This window comes from Balaenoptera ricei, chromosome 6 (assembly GCF_028023285.1).
Source record: "Balaenoptera ricei isolate mBalRic1 chromosome 6, mBalRic1.hap2, whole genome shotgun sequence".
Taxonomy (NCBI): Eukaryota; Metazoa; Chordata; class Mammalia; order Artiodactyla; family Balaenopteridae; genus Balaenoptera; species Balaenoptera ricei.
Genome location: NC_082644.1, coordinates 23,167,460 through 23,187,131, shown reverse-complemented (window position 1 = coordinate 23,187,131; position 19,672 = coordinate 23,167,460). Strand labels below are relative to the sequence as shown.

Here is a 19,672-nt window from a genome sequence, read left to right as displayed (position 1 = left end):
AGTTGTGCCATTCAGCCCTGTGTGCCCCGAGGGTTAGGCCCCATCTCTCCCAGCCCTGAGGGCCCACTCCACAGGCTCCAAGGAGGCCAGTGGCAGGGCCTGTGCCTCAAGAAGCAGAACCCTCAGGGAGCTTCCTGGGAAGGAGAGCAGAACCCAGATACTTCCCAGATTCCATGCGCACAATGAAGCAGTAAGGGGCCCGGAAAAGGGTGTGGCCCAGCAGGGGTGTGTGGGCTACAGTGGACCAATAGATTGCCTGGATTGGGAGGAGGGACCTCCAGGTCCGACCGTGGACAAGTTGTTTAACTTTGCTCAGATTCCTCTGTGATGTGACCCCTGCCCATTGTCCCCCACAGGGAGGATGTGAGTGCAGCAAGGGGTAATGGATATGGAAGTACTTTGTAAATGATAAACCCTTTCATGAGCTTCGCCATCACTGTCAGGGATCTTGTGGCCCTGGACGCTGGTGCTTGGGCTCCAATCTCCCAATGGTGTCCCCTTAAAGGGACACAGCACTCAGCCTCCTGTAAGACCCCCTAAGCCCTTGCCTTCACCACCATGACCCAGTCTGCTGTTTTCCAGTTTTCAGAGATTGCCTGGAAGAGCTGGAAGAGGTTCGGGCCCTGACTTCACTTCTACAAAGGTAAAGAATCTTCCCCTTCTCTCCTGGGTTCTTCTTCCACCCAAAGCCTATGGTGTGACACCTGGGCTGCAGGCAGCCTGGGGCTGAGCTGGGAGGGGGAGCGCTGAGGGTGGGGTATGGCCAAAGCCCTGGGGTGAGGGACAGCAGGAGCACTGTGAAGTCAGCATGGGGGCCGTGGAGGGCCGTGGGCCACAGGTGCCCACCCCTGCCTGGCCTGCCCAGCCCTCCTGGCCCTGGGGGCTCCTGGCTGCAGCTTGTGCCTCATGTCTCCTGAAGCCACGTGGGGAGGCTCCCTGACAAGGGCAGCTCTCATCAGCTCTCCTATCAAGACCCCCCTGGTGAGGTGTGCAGAGCAGCGTCTGTTGGAGCCCACCAGCCCTGCAGGGAACCTGCTGAAGAGGCTGTTCCTGCCACGTGCCCATCAGCTGCCCTGGCTCCTCTGACCCAGGGCTCTTTACCTGTGGCCTCCACCCTGTCAAAAGAACCTCAAGACCAATCCAACTTGAAGAAAATCACCCTTGGCACTGTTGCAAAGAGCTCACCTCCAGGTAACTCTTTTTTGGCATCTACCATCGCAGCCATCTTGAGTCTTGGCCTCGTATGCTATCCCATTTTGTTCCTGTCCTTCTGGTGGAAGACTACCAAGGCCTTGTTCTTCCCCACCTCATCACAGAGTGAGTCCCGGCAAGAACACCTGTCCCACCAGCCACCAGGGGCCCCGTTCCAGGAAGAGCCCACAGACAAGCAGGTAGAGACTGGTAGCCCCTCACTTGTCAACCCTGAAGTCCAGAAGCTGCTGGAGATTCTAATCACCAAGAAAGTAGAACTAAAGATTCATAAGGGGAAAGAAAAGGATGGGTCATTCTCGGAACAAATGAGCTCAGACTACCACCTGAACACTTTAGGGAATGCGTGGAAATCACTGGGTGCTGAGCAGGACAACACAACCCCTCAATCTTTCTGGAACAGGAAAGACAAAACAGAGCAGCTACCCGGTCCTCGGCAGCTCTTACACTCCGAGGTCTTGAGGGACCACTTGGAACTGACATACACCCAGCTCTACTGGGGTCACCCCTCTCTGCACAGCGAGTCCCTGGTGGCTACTAGGAGCTCTACTCAACAGCAGGCACTCTTTGTTTTATTCAGTGGAGTTTCTAATGGCTTTCCAGTTTCAACTCAACTTAGAATAGCTTTAGGTCCTTCCCAGGTCGCAGTCTTGCCCTGCCCGGGGGTCCCACCCCAGCCTTTCACTCAAAACTTGCCTCCGTGCCAGTCCCCACCTCTGGCTCAGATCCAGGCCCAGCCCTACCTCCCATCTTCTCTCCCATTCAGACCACCTTATTCTCCACCCCAGATGAGTACCTGTGGACTAGATTGTCCTACATTTCAGAACAAGACACCATATTTTATCCCAACTGAAACTCAATGTCTGAAATGCCCCTTGTTGCAGAAGCAACTGAAAAGTGGGAAGCCTTCATCCTCTGTGGTCAAAAGATCTCAGAAAGGCTTTAGCCAACTCAGTCTCAACCTTCCCCAAGAGAGGGGGCGCTCTCAGGCCGAAAGGTCAGTTTCTATTCATCATGAGGACTTAATTGGCCCTGATCTCCAGAAGCAACATCTTCAAAAGAGGCTCATCAAAGATCAAACCAAGAGGGGCCTGTGCCTCAGTAGCCACCTGTCTCTGTCTCTGGAATTGAGTTCCTCTCAGCGCCAATTTTTAAGGACTTATCAGGCACAGGGCAAGCAGGGACCCTGGCAGCCCTCTGCTTTTACAGGCAAAAGGAGACTGGACCCACAGAAGATAAGGTCCAGGCGCCCTAGGAGATCCCATAGGAAGGGTCAAATGCAATTTCAACCAGGGAAGGATTTCGGCAAGGGTCTAAGGCCATGTCTGAGGAGGATCTCAAAAGCTTCCTCCAGGGCCAGGCTCCCAGGGAAGTTTCTGCAAAGAAACTCTGAAAAGGAGTCAGAAAGATACCTGATGAGGCCCTTGATGAGTGACTCTGGAAACTGTTTACCCAGTAGCCCAGAGAAGAAACATCTAGAAAAAATCTTGAAAGCCCATTTGAGCACAGAGTTGATGCAGATTAATCAAGGTTTGATCCCTGTGATTGTGCGTCAATCCTGGCTTGCTGCCAACTGTGTTTTTTCTAAGCCCCACCCTCACGAGGAAATCAGAAATCTAGCACCCTTGAAGTCTTGGAAACCCTGTGTAAACTCCTCCCGTGTGCTTTCCTTCCTCAGTCCAAGCATTCGGCAGATGCTGGAAGCACATATTATAAGGTGGCAGGTAAGGCACAGGTGGGGCCTACCCGAACAGGCCTTTGAGCCCATAAATCTCAAGCCATGTGGGGCTCAACCCTTGTCCTCTCCAAGGTCCACCGTTTCCCCCTCTGCCACCTGGCAATCTGGGGCACACTCAAAAGCCAACTTTGCTAATAAGTTCTTGGGAAAACCTCAGCCCCATCAGGGAATGAAAGTGATAACAAAAGCAACAGTTCCCACCCTGGTGAGTCCCCTCCCTGTTCCCTCACCTGAGCATACAGAAATCCAGAGGGCCCTGGGAAAGACTTCACCTGGTGACAGGTATGGGCCCTCAGAGGCCCCTCTGACTGGACAGGAGGGCAGACTGCCTTATCAGGTGCCCACAGTCAACCTCATGGGCAGAAGCTGGGAGAATGGGACTGTCTTGGGGTTTCCAGCCGCTAGGAAAACCCTGTCACTACCAACAAAGTCAGTTGCCCAACATCCAAAGGAGCCATGCCTTAAAACACAGGTGGCTCAAGGCCGTGCCACTGGTGAGCTCCTTCAAGACTCTCACACTGATGTGCTCCTTCCTGCAGACATCTTGGCTTCTCATAGGTCTCTTTCCAGTTCCCAGAGGGAACATGCTAGTGAGGACGCGCCACCTTTCCAGGTGGTGCCATATGACCTCAACGTGAGTGAACAGAGCAGCCAGGGGCAGCAGAAATTCAGAAAACCAAAACTTAAGGACTCATTTAAGAGCCAGAGTGAGATGTCTGTCCCAACTGAGGAGTGGAGGGGCTTTAAGAGGCTCCAACCTGGAAAGCATGAAGAAATGAGGAGCAGCCAGGGACAAGAGGAACCCAGGAAACCAAAAATTAGGGACCTGTGTAAGGGCCAGTTTGCCTCAGCTGATGAGGGGGTGGTCTGTGAGAGGCTCGAACTAGAAGAGGATGAAGAAATGAACAGCCAGAGCAAGATGTCTGCCCCAACTGAGGAGCGGAGGGACTTTAAGGGGCCCCAACCGAAAGAGCATGAAGAAATGAAGGGCCAGAGGGAGGTGCTCGCATCAGCTGAGGAGTGGAGGGGTTTCACGAAGCCCCAACCAGGACAGCATGAAGAAACAAGAAGCCAGAGCGAGACGCCTGCCCCAGCTGAGGAGTGCAGGAGCGTTAGGAGACTGCAACCAGGAGAACACGAAGAAACGAGAAGCAACCAGGGACAACAGGAACCCAGGAAAGCAAAGGTTAGGGACCCGTGTAAGGGCCAGTTTGCCTCAAGTGATGATGGGGAGGTCTGTGAGAGGCTCAAACCAGAAGAGGATGAAGAAATGAACAGCCAGAGCAAGATGTTTGCCCCAACTGATGAGAGGGAGGACGATTGGAGGCCCAAACCGGGAGAGTATGAAGAAAGGTCTTCAGGACTAAAGGCTTCTCAAGCAAGTGGGATGAGCCACGCTTCTCAGGTCAGGGAAAGAGGAGAGTCCCTTGGGAGCAAATACCCCCAGCTCTCGCCAGAGAAGAGAGAGCTTTCACCAGAAAGCCACAAATGGACAAGGCACTTTCTGCAGTGTCTTAGCCACAATAAAAAACGCAAAGGAACAGAAGAATCCCTTCAAAAAGGCAAGCCTGTATCAGCCACTGCTCACCACCAGGAACCAATCAAAGGCAAATCTGTTGTAGAGAGCAGGGCTCAAAAAGGCAAGCCTGTATCAGCCACTGCTCACCACCAGGAACCAATCAAAGGCAAGTCTGTTGTAGAGAGCAGGGCTCAAAAAGGCAAGCCTGTATCAGCCACTGCTCACCACCAGGAACCAATCAAAGGCAAATCTGTTGTAGAGAGCAGGGCTCAAAAAGGCAAGCCTGTATCAGCCACTGCTCACCACCAGGAACCAATCAAAGGCAAGTCTGTTGTAGAGAGCAGGGCTCAAAAAGGCAAGCCTGTATCAGCCACTGCTCACCACCAGGAACCAATCAAAGGCAAATCTGTTGTAGAGAGCAGGGCTATTGATCCTCGGGCGGTTGGAACAGCTGTTGGACAGGTCCTAGTAGACAAACTGGGGCTTCACCAAGGACTCTGTGCCTCAGAGTTAAATCAGCACCCAGAACAGCTCCAGGCCCCAGCAGAGGGGCATTCCCACTACCACAGGGTTCTCTCCTCTTCAGAACAGAGAAGAGTGTTGAAAGATACAGCCTACAGTCACCAAGCCACCCGCAAGGACCACAGCTACCTTAACAACAGCAGGCATACCAGAGGCAGGGGCGACAAGTTGGCCTTCCCACCCAGGGAACTGGAGTCCCCAGTCAGACCCTGCCAGCATAGACCAAGGGTGGCAGGTGACTCAGGCCTGTGTTCCCTCTGGTCAATCAGAGCGTGCTTCTCATGCCTCTCCTGGTAGGAAAGCAGTGCAAGGAAAAGTGCAGTTCATGCAAAGAAAACCTGTTTCTTCTCATGTTAAGACATTGTCTATGTGTTAATGGCTTCTTCCTACCACAATTTTTGTTTCCCAAAATAAATGTTTCTTCTCATGAGAGGTGGTGACCTCTGTCTGTGCCCTGCTCGGGGGAAGGAAGGGATCAGGGTCCACTCTTCCCAGGTGCCTGCTTTGGCTTCCAGATGGGATGGGGCCATGGAGGGAGGTTGATCCCAGCGTGGAATACCCATCCTCCCCTCAATTCCCTCACTGCATTTAAGTTTCCATAATAGCAGCATTACAGAAACAAGCAACAGCATTCAGGACGTGTCAAGGTGAACTAAACCTAAAGACCTCCCCCTTCTCAGGAACCAGCTCAGTCCTCTCCTGCTCTCTCTCTACCTTGAACTTGTGGGACTGTAGGGGAGGGGTCTGCAGAGGCTGAAATTCCCCTCAGGCTCCAGAAAGTGTCAGAGACAAGTTCACATGTCAGAATAAGGAGAGGAGTTTGGGGGCAGTGCTAGCCCAGAGTCCAGACGTGGCAGAAACCTTGCCCCCATGTCTTGGTGGGGATAGATGATGCCTGCCCTGGAAGCTCCTTCTCTCCCCGATGGAGCTGGGATTGAGGTGGGCCGGGAGCGTCACCCGTCCTCTGTCCTTCTCGCACCCTGGAGCAGCGGTGAGGAGGAGGACCGCGCACTCCCAGGTCTGAGGGTGTGAGGTGATGAGCATGGAGGCCGCCGAGGGCCGTCCACCCCTGCCCCGGAGGAGAGGACAGCCCTACTCACAGTGCTCACCGCCCCCTGGGGAACGAGCAGGGGTGTGACTGTGTGTGCAGTCACCTCACTGTCTGTCATGTGCCCCTAGGGTGGGATGCAGGGGAAGGAGGCAAGTGGCAGAGGCGCCCATAAATGGCGCAGTGACCAAGGAGCCCCTGGCGTCCCACCACCGTGTACAGGCCCAGAGAAAAGAAGTCAGGGGCCAGTGGCTTATGGTGGCCCCAGCCCAGACTCTCCCCCTACTCCAGCTCCCGGAGCCCAGACAGAGGGAAGGCCCCTGGAGCTCCTCCACAGAGGGCCAGGCTCCCAGAGGCCGTGGAGCCCCCAAGCAGGGAAGGTTCACTTCCCCACAATGTATTTAATCAACTTTCACAGGACTGGGAGCTCACGACAGACTCGCGGTCTGTGACCTGTACCTACACGCGTGGCCCAAGGAGGCCCCCAGGGGACAAGTGGGACTTAACAGGCTCAGGGACTGTGCTGGGGTCATAGCAAGTCTCACCTGCTGTCAGCCTTGCTCACCCCAGAGCCTGGAGGGGGAAGAGGCCAGCAGACAGGATGTGTCACCCGGCGGGCGGGAAGTGACCTGCGGAGAACGAGGGTGCCGTCAGCTCTCCTCCCCGGCCCGTCCACACGGGAAACCAGGGAGACAGGAGCAATTCTACAGAGCAATCTGGGGCTCTGTGTCACAGTCACTCCCGTGCTGCAGAGTCCTGCTCCAGGAGGGTCCCCTGATCCAGGTGACAGCTTGAATGGCCCTGCCCTACGCCTGTCAGGACCCCAACATGCGGGACCAGGACCTGCTGAGGGGGAGCGGCCACAGGCCTGCTTGTGCTGTGGTTTCTCCCTGGAGCCAGGTCTCACCTCTGGGCCCCCTCCTCCGGGGCAGACACAGCACTGGGGGCACAGCCAGGGGCCCTGGGAGGGGCTGGGACCCAGAGCACAGAACAACTTCCAGAGCTCAGGAGAGGCTGGCACAGAGCGGGGCCCCTGAGCCTGACTGCTGCCGGGTCCTCTCAGGGGCACCAAGAGGTGAGTGCTGGGTTTGAGGGTGCCGGACGCCCAAGGCACCTGTCGGGAGAAGTGACACAGAGGGACACTGACAGAACAGCAAGAAACAAGAAGCTGCAAGTCCCTTTGCCCTTCTCCTTCTGTGAGGTGCAGACAGGCCAGCAATGGAGGGCCCCCCACTAAGAGTCCCCACAGGGGGACCCACACTGACCCCACACGGGGACCCACACTCACCCCACACGGGGACCCACACTGATACCACACGGGGACCCACACTCACCCCACACGGGGACCCACACTCACCCCACACGGGGACCCACACTGATACCACACGGGGACCCACACTCACCCCACACGGGGACCCACACTCACCCCACACGGGGACCCACACTCACCCCACACGGGGACCCACACTGATACCACACGGGGACCCACACTCACCCCACACGGGGACCCACACTGATACCACACGGGGACCCACACTCACCCCACACGGGGACCCGCACTCACCCCACACGGGGACCCGCACTCACCCCACACGGGGACCTCTCAGAGATAATACATAGACTTCACAGAGCCCTCTCACAGGAGCCTTATACACAGAGCCCTCTCACAGGAGCCTTCCGCGGAGCCCTCGCTGAGAAATCTCAAGGGACCTGCACGCAATTCCATGCAGTCCACACACAGGCGCCCAGCGCCCCGGCGAGACCACGGAGACCCTTCAAACAGCGGCCTGACACCCACTCAAATGAGCCTGAGCCACCAGCCGGCTCTGAGTGGATCCCAAGCCATGTAGCAAACTGAAGGTGCAGGAGATCGGTACCAGTGCCCCCAGAGAAAATTCTTGTGTAGTTTTTAATTACTTCTGAAAAAGAATTACAGATTCCCCGTGAAAACCCGCAAAATCCTTTCCTTCACAGGTTTTAGTTAGCTTGAGCTCTGACTCACAGTTGAAAGAATGACAGACTTTGAAAAGAAGCAAAACTCTGCCAGCATCTAATGAGGGAAAAATCTTTGTCCAATTTTAAATATCGTTCAGTCAAATGGCATCAGGGGGTCACATGCTTTGTTTTGCTGGGGACAAGTTCCTGCACTCAAAGTGACTTCTCTCCTTTGGAAACATGATGTAGAGAGGCCTACAGCAAGTGGGATCCATGGTGAAATGAACCAGCAAAGAGGCATCTAACCCCTACTTCCTAGCTGTGCAAATGGCGTGGGATTTCGCACAGAATAGCTTGTGCCAGGTTTGTGAGGTTTGCTTTATTTTTCAATGAAGTGAGCCACCTTATCAGACACACGAAGCTTATTCACAAATGTGACAGATGTTTGGCAATATCTCTATTACATTATCTGGCATATTTGTACTTAACTGCCTAATATTAAATGATATTGTTTATTTTACTCCTTTTAAAATACAGTAGTACAGTCAAGATGGTTGTATGGGATGCATGTCTCTAGAACATGAAAAAATCCTAATGTTCACCTGTGATAACTTAAACTTCTGAACCATTTAGAAGAATTCATAGTTTATATAATTATAAGAAACGTGCATTTTCCAAGACTCAGGAAATTTATATTTTATTTATTTATTATAGGGCTACAAAAAGGATACATTGCTTAAAAGAATTTTGAAATCTTAGAAAATATGTCACTTAATTGGTGCTTGAAATATATATTACCTCATATCGCTTGGGAATTGGCATTTTAACATCTGTTAAAGAAAGTATATCTTTAATCAGCATTTCTATTATAATAATAATAGAGGTCTCACTGTCTGCCTAATACTTTCCAAATTTTGCACTCAGTTGAGACTACATATTTCTCATTGGTCATAAATTCTGTTGCCCTTTACATGGTAAAAACTGGATAATGTACAGATGTCAAGTATTATGTCTCGTTAAGTCTCTCAGGTCACTCTGTGGGGTAACAGTGTCATGGTCCTTTCTCTCAAAAGAGAGGAGTGAGCTGATGTGAGGGCCCTGTGTATTTTCTTTAATTAAGAAAAACAAATATTCAGGCTGTAAAATGTTTTACAAAATCATAGCTATTAATTTTTTGAAATGTGCTCCCTTTGTGACATTTTCTTATGTTACTGAATCACAGAACTCTGGAAAGTAGCCACAGATGTCCTCTAATAGCCAATCAATAGTATTTACTAACTAGACTAGCTCGTCGTTTTCCTATAGATACCCACAACTACAACATCTCACATTCATGAAAATGACACTCTCTTCTTGGAAGTTTAAGCTAATATTTCTAAACCATGTGTTTGAGATAAACTAAATTCTAGTAAGAGGTATTATAAAATAATGTAATTCCCAACAAAATATATGAGGATTTAGGAAATACTGGCATGTTTCAGAGGAAAACACAGTTGCCTCATCTCATCCTGATAACAAGAAATTTGAGTGACACAGCTCTTTGGTCTAAGCATTTGTGTGTGTGTGTGTGCTTTAGCTGGTCCTCTGGATGGGATGCATTAACATTCTTTTTTTAAGATTTGTGGGCTAGAATATTTTTACATAAGTGATGCATAGGATATGCGGTTTATAAATTAGGCTCTGTGACCATTCTCATCCGTCATGGAATGGAACATGAGGGTAAACAGAACAACCGGCACAAACAGTTTCTGGAAAAACCATTACATTTCCTTGAACTTTCCCAGTAGAAGAAAAAAGGGGGGGACTTCAGGTAGGCAGCTGAGATACATTTGCCCCACAAATGAGTACATAAATTTTAGTCTATTAAAACTGGAAGGACTCCCCCAAAGCTATCTGATGAAAGGATTTGCAAAGAGTAGATCAAGAAGGACAGGCAGGTCTAGGGTCTGCTGGCCACGGCCAGGATACCACCTAAAAGATTTGTCCATAATTGAAGGAGGAACTACAACTTGGCCAAAGTGATGGGTGCTGCTCCTTCCCTCTATTTACTCCTAGATGACCCTGCCTTTCACCACCCTACACCCTATAGCCCTCCTTCATTGTCTGTCTGGGGACTTACTGCGGACTTTAGATGAAGGAGATTAGGTGAGGAAGAAGAAGAGGAGAAGGAGGAGAGCAGGAGTGGGGAGGGAACAGGAGAAGGAGGATGATGAAGGAAAGTCATTACCAAAAAATGACTGTGGCCTCTTCTGTAGTCTGGTCACCTAATGAACAAATGGGGACCCTGAGACAGAGAGGGATTCCCCAAACCATACAGATATTCGCTTTCCACAACTGACTCAGACCAAATGCTTCCTCTGCTACATCATATAACCTGTGTGAAAGAATCCTTTTCATAGATCATCCAGATGATAAACCTAGTGTAAATTATTTCCACCACCACGAGGTTATGGCACGTATTACTGTTTTAGCAAAAAAAAAAAAAAAAAAAAAATTCATTTTGCCACTTAAAGTATTTAAGAGTATACTACCCTTCTTTGATAACAGTCTGTTATTTTTCATCATAACATGGCTTAAAAGGAAAAGAATAACAAGAGAAAGAAACTTCCAGGAAAAACAGTGCAATGTAGTGTGATCCACATCCACTTCTCTGGATAGAACTCCATCATGAAAAACATTAACTCTCTGAATCTTGAATCCACCTGCAATTCAAGGTCATCCATGCAGATTTTGAGAGTTGAAGGCAAACGTACACAAAATCCAGTTCCTGGAAAAACCATCCCTGCTTTGCCCCCATGTCCCCACACACCCCCTCACCTGAGCAGCATGGAGTTTCACTAAGAGACTTCTTGATGGGGAAGCCCGCCAGTCAGAGTGGACAAGACAGTATGCTAGGAGGCAGGAAGAAAATGTTAGAACTTCCATTTGCATTCCTCCTCATCTCATTCTTTTAAAATTCCTATATCTGTATAATCTTTGTCTTGCATATAAATTACGGAACCATAGAACATGCATTTAATTTGCAAATGCATAAATATACACACTGGATCTTCATGCTCAGAAAACTTTTTACTGAGTAGGAGAAGGATAGAAATGTTGGAGAACACTGACATGAACCAGATTCCTGGCCTTTTCTAAGGAATCAAACCAGAATCCAAAACAGCCATGGGCTCTGGGCTCTGTCAGGCAAAGCACATGTGTGTGGCCTGTCCAGGGAGAAGGAGAACCATGAATAAACTCTAGAATATCTGTTTCACCAAACTCTGAAACTCAGAGGGACCCCGTCAGCCCTGAGTTTCACCTTGTAGGCAGAGGGCAGATAACACAGGTAAGTGAACCATTCTCCCCCCACTTGCCTGCAAACACCATGCAGCTGTGGATTGGTAGGGACCCCAAGTCTGTAGTAAGAGCACAGATCCAGTTAGAATACAGTGCAGGAACTTCCGGACCTTCCAGCAGCATCAGAGCTGCAGGGGGAATGTGTGAAGGTGTAGAAGCAAGGGGGACCTCAGGCAGCATCTAGCAGAGATTGGTGAACAGCAGCACACACCATACCCAGGAGAATGGCTTTTAGTTAAGAATGCAGTGGTTTGCATTTACATTAGATTGTTGAAAGCGTCCTGTTGCTTTCGAGGCAAAATTCTGAAGGCAGTAGTTTTATTTACTAATTTAAAAAACAGGTTTTACATATAGAAAATCCACTGGAAGGTGTTTTGGATCAGGTAAACAGTTCTGAAGAAAGAAAAGAAAAATGGACTCATGAAGTCAAATTTATGGATATAGTGACTTGACTAGTAAGCAGGAGAGTAAAAATATTAGACAAAATTAAACATCAGATCAATATACCTAGGGTGCACAACCACTGATCACACTCACAAGCTGGCATATTGAGAAAGGGTCTCAGCTATTAGGCCAAGCAACTGCTGTGATCCAGCTTAAGCACAGGCAGATCGGATACACTTTCTCCCAATTCAGGGGTTTTAAGCTAAGATGAGGGGAGTTTAGTCAATAATGAAGTTTTAGTGAAAGCAGCATCTGTAGTTGTCAGCACTTGCCATTGGAAGATAATGTGTGAACAGCAAGTTGAGAAAGAGAAGTATTTCAGTTTTGATGCCAAAACCAATCACTTGAACACATTACTAGACGTAGAAAATGGACTTAAGAGTCTATACTGGTTGATCCACTGCACACTGCCTACATTACCCAGTAATCTTCAGTAGTTGTCAATATTTCACACACTCTGATCTCTAACACAGCGGGAAGGTCAGATATACTTGTCAAGGTCAAGCTGGATGCCAGTGAAGGACTCAGTGAAAGTGTGAAAATCTTGCAACTTGCTCTCAGATAGATGACCATCAAATGAAACATTTCATGATATGATATATAATAAATGATATATAATATGACATGACATGATTAATGTATCAATACACAAAGGAATGGTAAAAAATACTGATTGATATGATATGACATATAATACAAAATATATGATATGATATGACATGATTGATTTATCAATACAAAAAGGAATGGTAAAAAAAATACTATACATTACAAACTTGAAAAAAGTGTTGCCTGATAATCTCTGGAGACATACTCTATTTTTAACTTCATCCCACATGGCTTCATGGGCTATCATGTCTACACTCTTTTTATTAGGGTAACATTTTTGCTTTTACTCAGTATATGGATAATTTAGCAGTGGTTAAATTCTTTTTTATTAAAACACTTTGTATTCAAATTATGAGCAGACTTTATATACAGTTTATCTGTGCGTGTGGATGTCTTCTTTGTTTTATGTCATCCCACTCTGATATCATTTCACCAGTTTCCTACTGAATAGAGTTGGGGAGGTGTACTGATAAGAGATTTAAATCCTAAGCAAAGGGAATCAACGTGCCCAGGCTGAGAAAGTATTTAAGGGAAGATGGATGAACTGAAATCTTACTGGTGGTGTTCACATTTATGAATTTTTACTATATCAAAATATAACAAGTATAAAATATGGGAGTAGGGGAGCTAAGCAAATCTTAGAAAATAAATTCAAGCTACCAATGCACTTACTCTGTTAATCTGTTTGTCCTTCATACAAACAGATGTATGGGTTTGGCTAGAAGACCTGTACTTTTCCATTGATTTCTAAAATTCTAGAATGATGCCTTCCAATTGAAGCTAAATGCTTCCCCCATGCTTCATTTGTCTTGTGAGAGAAAAAAAAAAAAAAAGCAAAAACAACAACAGCCCTGATGATATCCAGAGGTAAGCCTGGACATAAATACCAAAAGGTATCACAGAATACCAATGCCAAGCAAGATTACTCTGAGATAATGATGAAGTGAGATAAAGTGAAGGCAATTCACAACTGTTTTCTAAGTACAGAAAAAGAAGTCACTGTGCCATCCCCCCAAAATACCAAACACTCCATTCTCTTGGTTAAAATGAGTGACATCTACTTTGTTTCCAGTAATGGCTTTATTTTGACTATAGTCTTCCCTCTTGTAGCTAAAATTTATTGAGATGAATTATAGAATTGCCTTGGCTTTCAGCATCCAATTTAAAGTGGCCCATCACTTTTAGACCCTCTCCCAAGTCACCCAACTAAAGCCCAAATCTTGTAGTAGCTCTTTTCTAACACCCTCTTACTGAGACACCCCAGGATTCCCCATGGTGTGTGTCTTCCCTCACTGCCATGAGTAATAAATCCAACTTGTTCTAGACTAAACTGGTTCCCAGGTGTGTTCCTGGTTGTTTTGGCTGGAGAACATAGACGTTGGAATGATCTCATCCTAACCAGCTAACTCTGGCACCCCGTGGAGAACACCCCCATTCTTCAGCCCTTTCACTAAACACTGCTTACTCCAGAAAGCCTTCTCTACTGCCCCAATGAGGACTGGTCCCCTGTGCTGTGTTGCCTAGACCACTTTGCACTTCTCCCCTGTGACAACCACTGCATATCTTTTTTTTTTTTTTAACATCTTTATTGGAGTATAATTGCTTTACAATGGTGTGTTAGTTTCTGCTTTATAACAAAGTGTATTAGTTATACATATACATATGTTCCCATATCTCTTCCCTCTTGTGTCTCCCTCCCTCCCACCCTCCCTATCCCACCCCTCTATGTGGTCACAAAGCACCGAGCTGATCTCCCTGTGCTATGTGGCTGCTTCCCACTAGCTATCTATTTTACATTTGGTAGTGTATATATGTCCATGCCACTCTCTCACTTTGTCACAGCTTACCCTTCCCCCTCCCCATATCCTCAAGTCCATTCTCTAGTAGGTCTGTGTCTTTATTTCCGTCCTGCCCCTAGGTTCTTCATGACCTTTTTTTTTTTTTTTCTTAGATTCCATATATACGTGTTAGCATACGGTATTTGTTTTTCTCTTTCTGACTTACTTCACTCTGTATGACAGACTCTAGGTCCATCCACCCCACTACACTGAAAGCTCCTTGCAGGCAAGAGAGAGGAGTGAAGCATGTCTGACCACATTGCCAGTACTTACTCTAGTCCCTGATGAAAAGTGTTTATTAAAAGTTTGTTAATTAATGGACACAAGAATTAAAGTTTTCTAACTTACCTTCTGTATAAATCACAGGAGTGTAATGACATCTCTCAAGTAGCCAATATATTTTGAGAAGAATCTGTAAGAATAAAACAGCATTAAAAATTGATGTTTAATAGGGCAAAGAAAATTCCCAATTATTGAATTTATCATTTATTTTATATTTCAAATATGGATATCCTTGTAGCTTTTGAAATTTTTCATTGTAAAATTTAGGTGTTCACAGAATATGGATTAAAAAGCAAATTTACTTCGAGGTATTGTTTCTATTTTGACACAAAGTCATAAAAAAAAAACTATTACCAAAGAAGATGTTTAAAATAATTTAAATATGTGACTTGTAACAGCTACATATATTGTAAATCTACTGTTCTAAAAATAAGGAGCAATTATCCCTTGTTTACTTTAACATTTAATATGCTGAACAGTCTGGAGAACCATTTATTTACTAACAAATATATGTAAAATAGGGTAGTGAAAAACAACTCCGTGTGCTTTTTTGACTGTTTGAAAATTATATTTGAATTACTGAAAAAACTGAAAATGTTTCAAAACATTATTTGAAAGATGTGTAAGAGAGAGGATAGGAAAATATGCCTGCATATTTATTGCCTAACAATTTAAATTACAAATATGGAGAGTACAAACTTTCAGTTATGAGTAGTTCTAGAAATTTCATGTACAGCATGGTGACTATAGTTAATAATAATGTACTGTATACTTGAAGTTTTCTAGAAGAATAGATCTCAAGTGTTCTCACCACACACACAGACACACAGGCACACACGCACACAAAAGATAACTATGGGAAATAATGAATATGTAAATTAGCTTGATTATGGTATGATTTCCTGATTTCACTTTGTGAAATGATTGTGGAATCATTTTCACAATGTGTATGTAGATCAAAACATTATATTGTACAACCTAAAAATATACAATTTTTATTTGTCAATCATACTTCAATAAAGCTGGAAAAAATACACAGACGTATATATACAGATATATACATGTATACATATATATGTTTTGTGTATGTATATATACACATACATATGTGTGCGTTTTAGCATCCTTAAATTTGCATTACCTATTCCAGTTTTTGCTGGAAAATACTATTTGTATTGTTCCACAAAACATAGCACACCAAGGTTGATCAGCAGATTTGAATCCCAAGTAACTGTCCTCTCTCTCCAGCAGTTTCTGACAGGTTTGCCTGTCCTTGGGTTTGGTGAATTCCCTCCCTGCTCTCACCTCCACTGGCAGAATCCCCAGCTTACCCCGACCCTCTAGTTACAGCCCTAATCCTCCAAAAATTTCATGAACATAAAGAAAGGTTTCTCCTCAGGAAAACACTGCATGGTTCTACTGTTGACCAACTATGGGTTTATAATATGATCAATTCATGTGATTTGTCTACAAACCTGGAAGGGCAAATTGAATACATTTTATTTTCTCTCAGAATAAGTGAAGGTACACATCAATCTACAATTGAAAATAAAATTTCATTAAAATGTACTTAAAAAAGAACTCCTTGCCTAGCCCTAGATCCCAGAGGTTTTCTCCCAGGATATTTTCTAAAAGTTTTATAGTATTATATTTTATATTTAATTTTGTGATCCATTTTTGAGTTAATTAGTGTGAAAGGGGTGAAGTTTGGGTTGAGTTTTTTTAGCCTGTGGACATCCGTTTTCTCCAGCATCATTTGTTAAAAAGACTAGGCTTCCTCTCTCAGAACAAAATTAGTAAAGTGAAAAAAAAAATGAAACATAAAACTGAAAGTGAAGATTTTTATTCTTTGTAAAAAAGTTTTAATATCTCTCCGTTAATAAACAAATAACAATTTATGGATAGAGTTATGTTAAACAATAATTTTGCAATTGAATCATGCTCAAAATCAACCCACCAAGTTTGAGAAAAAGACCTCGTTAACTGAACCGCTATGGAGACCAGCACAACTCCCAGGTATATTGGTGAATTTGAGAGAGAACTTGATAGCACATGGCCGCAGTTTACTTGGCTGAGTGCCACCTGCATAGGCACAAATGACCCAGTTCTGAAACTCATCTGGCTCCTGAGCAAACGAAATGTAAAGGACTATGTATTAGTTTCCTGTTGATGCATAACAGATTACCACAAGCTAAGTGGCTTCAAATAACACCCATTTATTAACGTATAGTTTACAGCAGGCTGGATTCAATGGTCAGAGTATCATAAGGCTGAGAGGAAGGTGTTAGCAAGGCAGATTCCTTGTCTGGAGACTCTAGGAAGACATCTGCCTCTAGGCTCATTTAGGTTGTTAGAGTACGGTTCCTTGCTGTTGGAAGTGTTAGGTCCCTTATTTTCTGGCTGTCACCCAGAGTCCTTTCTCAGCATCTTAAGACCACCCACATTCCTTTTCATGTGTTTTCCTCTGCCTTCAAGCCAGCAATGATCTATCAAGTCACCTTGTACATCAAATCTCTCTGACCTTCTCTTCTGCTGCCAGATGGAGCAAACTCTGTACGCAAAGTGCTTACCTGATTGGGTCCAGTCCACCTGGATAAACTCTATGTATTAAGATCAATCCATTCAGTTTTAACTACAACTGCAAATTCTCTTCACAGCAGTATCCAGATTAGTGTTTGAATGAAGAATCAGAGAACAGGAATCTTGGAAAACCAGGTTTAGAAATCTTCCTACTATAAGCCTGTAATGAGTTAAGCGCAGTTAAGCCCTTCTGGGCTTTCCCAGAGGGGTCTTGTAGTTGATGATGAAACATTCTAGTTAGTTACCATGTGATATTTACACATTAATCCTCTACATCTTCCTGGGACCTGCGATGTCCTCCAGCTCTTCCACATTCATCAGGTTCCATAAAGTTCCTCAAAGGCACTACCATCCTCACCTGGTGTGGCCGAAAATTCCACCAGTGGCAAAGCAGGAGATTCCTTGAGGTGCCCCTTGATGAGGGGCAGGAGAGAGGACATGGTCTTCTTTTTTGCTTTGGTTTACAAAATTTAAAGACGTATCAAAATTTCAGAGCTTTTGTTGACAGTTTTTTTGTTTTCACGTCTAACTCTTTGTCCTCTCCTCCACGGGGCTCAGGCATCAATGAATGGACCTGGTCCAGGTGATGAATCTAACTAACAGGAACAACCAGGATTTGACCCGGACCAGACCTCCTCTAAGATGTCTAAGTTTTGGTCTCACTTTAAATCACGACCAATAACTTCACAAGAGCCCTCATTGTTGCCCAACAATTCTAACATATTCCTTTGTCTGTTCACTCTCTCATGCTCCTAAATTATTTCATACTTCACATCTTCTCTTTCTGAAAACTTCCCAAGTCTCCTCCTCAGTGACCACCCTCAGCTGATGACTTGCTTCTGCTGACTAAAAACAATTGCACAGCGTGAGAGTTGTGAGTTAAGTTTTATCTGGGGCAAAATGAGGACTATAGCCTGGGAGACAGCATATCGAATAGCTCTGAGAAAGTGCTCCAAAGAGGAAGTGGGGAAGGTCAGTATATATGTGATTTTGGTGAAGGGGGAGTACATGCAATCAAGCAGATATTTTTTGCAGAAGGTTCTGCTAGTTTCGTGAAGGTTACTGCTAGTCATGAGGAGCAGACATCACCATGAAGAATTTTTTAGTGCTTTTCTAAATATGAGGAGATGCAAGAATTGGGCTCATAAAATCATCTCCTGAAAATATCTAACTGTCTAAGGACCTGTTCTGCCAGTTTTTTCCAGAGCACAGAGTGCCTCATTTCTGATCTCCACCCTGAATTCCTTTCAGGGGGTGTTGAAGGTCAGCAGATGCAGTGGCTCATAATTTAATTTTTGTAGAGGTAGATGGCAAGTGCCAATTTGTATGTGACATTTCCATAGGCCTGAGAAGACAGAAGCAATCGGAAGGCAACTTCCCTATTTTCCCCACATCTGCCCACCTACAGGCCATTGTGTCCATGCACCCTGCCTTCCCTCCTGACACAGTGGATTCACTGTCCATGCCCCGTTCAGAGACCAAACCTTCCACTTTGCACCAGAATCTATCTACTCTCTCCAACAAAAAGATACAAGGCAGTATACTGCCCCAGATATTCAACACCACCACCTCATGGATAAACAATAAAAATTTTATTTAATCATTACAATCAGCATACAATGGTACCATACGTTTTGCATCTTAAAAAATAAATACATAATACCTCTTTTGACCTCCATATCCACCTCTAAATACTCCTCCATTTCTCTTCTCCAACTTACATATATACTTGAAATTTTCTTTTTTTAAATTGAGGTACAATTGACATAGAACATTATATTACTTTCAAGTATACAACATAATGATTCAATATTTACATATATTGCAAAATGATCACCACAACAGATCTAGTTAGCATCCATCACCATACACAAGAATTTTTTTCTTGTGATGAGAACTTTTTTTTTTTTAATTTATTTTCTTTTGGCTGTGCTGGGTCTTTGTTGCTGCATGTGGGCTTTCTCTAGTTGCAGCAGGCAGGGGCTTCTCATTGCAGTGGCTTCTCTTGTTGTGGAGCACGGGCTCTAGGCACGTGGGCTTCAGTAGTTTCAGCATGTGGGCTCAGTGGTTGTGGCACATGGGCCCTAGAGCGCGCAGGCTTCAGTAGTTGCAGCACGTGGGCTCTAGGGCACACCGGCTCAGTAGCTGTGGCTCACTGGCTTAGTTGCTCCAAGGCACGTGGGATCTTCCCGGACCAGGGATTGAACCCATGTCCCCTGCATTGACAGGCGGATTCTTAACCACTGCGCCACCAGGGAAGTCCTGATGAGAACTTTTAAGATCTACTCTCTTAGCAACTTTCAAATACGCAGTACAGTATTATTAACTGTAGTCACCATGCTGTACATTACATCCCTATGACTTAATTATTTTATAGCTGAAAATAAATTTTATTTTAAATGAATTTTATTTTATAGCAGATGCAAACTATTATATACAGGATGGATAAACAACAAGGTCCTACTGCATAGCACAGGGAACTATACCCAAGCACAGGGAACTGTATCCAATCTCCTGGGATAAACCATAATGGAAAATAATATTTTTAAAAATGTCTCTATGTGTATAACTGAGTCACTTTGCTGTACAACAGAGATTGGCACAACATT

General features: G+C 45.4%; 1 protein-coding gene across 12 annotated transcripts in view; it reads right to left on the bottom strand.

Moving 5' to 3' along the window:
- LOC132368245 (uncharacterized) overlaps positions 1 to 19,672 on the bottom strand; it is a 670,503-nt gene that overhangs the window by 223,986 nt on the left and 426,845 nt on the right. For all 12 annotated transcript variants that reach the window (XR_009504000.1, XR_009504001.1, XR_009503999.1 and 9 more), the window contains exons 9-10: positions 14,550 to 14,613; positions 10,789 to 10,862 (exon numbers count right to left, since the gene is read on the bottom strand). Coding sequence is in view for 9 of the 12 variants with exons in the window: in XM_059927014.1 (XP_059782997.1) it covers positions 10,789 to 10,862; positions 14,550 to 14,613 (138 nt within the window). In the remaining 3 variants the exon portion in view is untranslated. The remainder of the gene's footprint in view (positions 1 to 10,788; positions 10,863 to 14,549; positions 14,614 to 19,672) is intronic.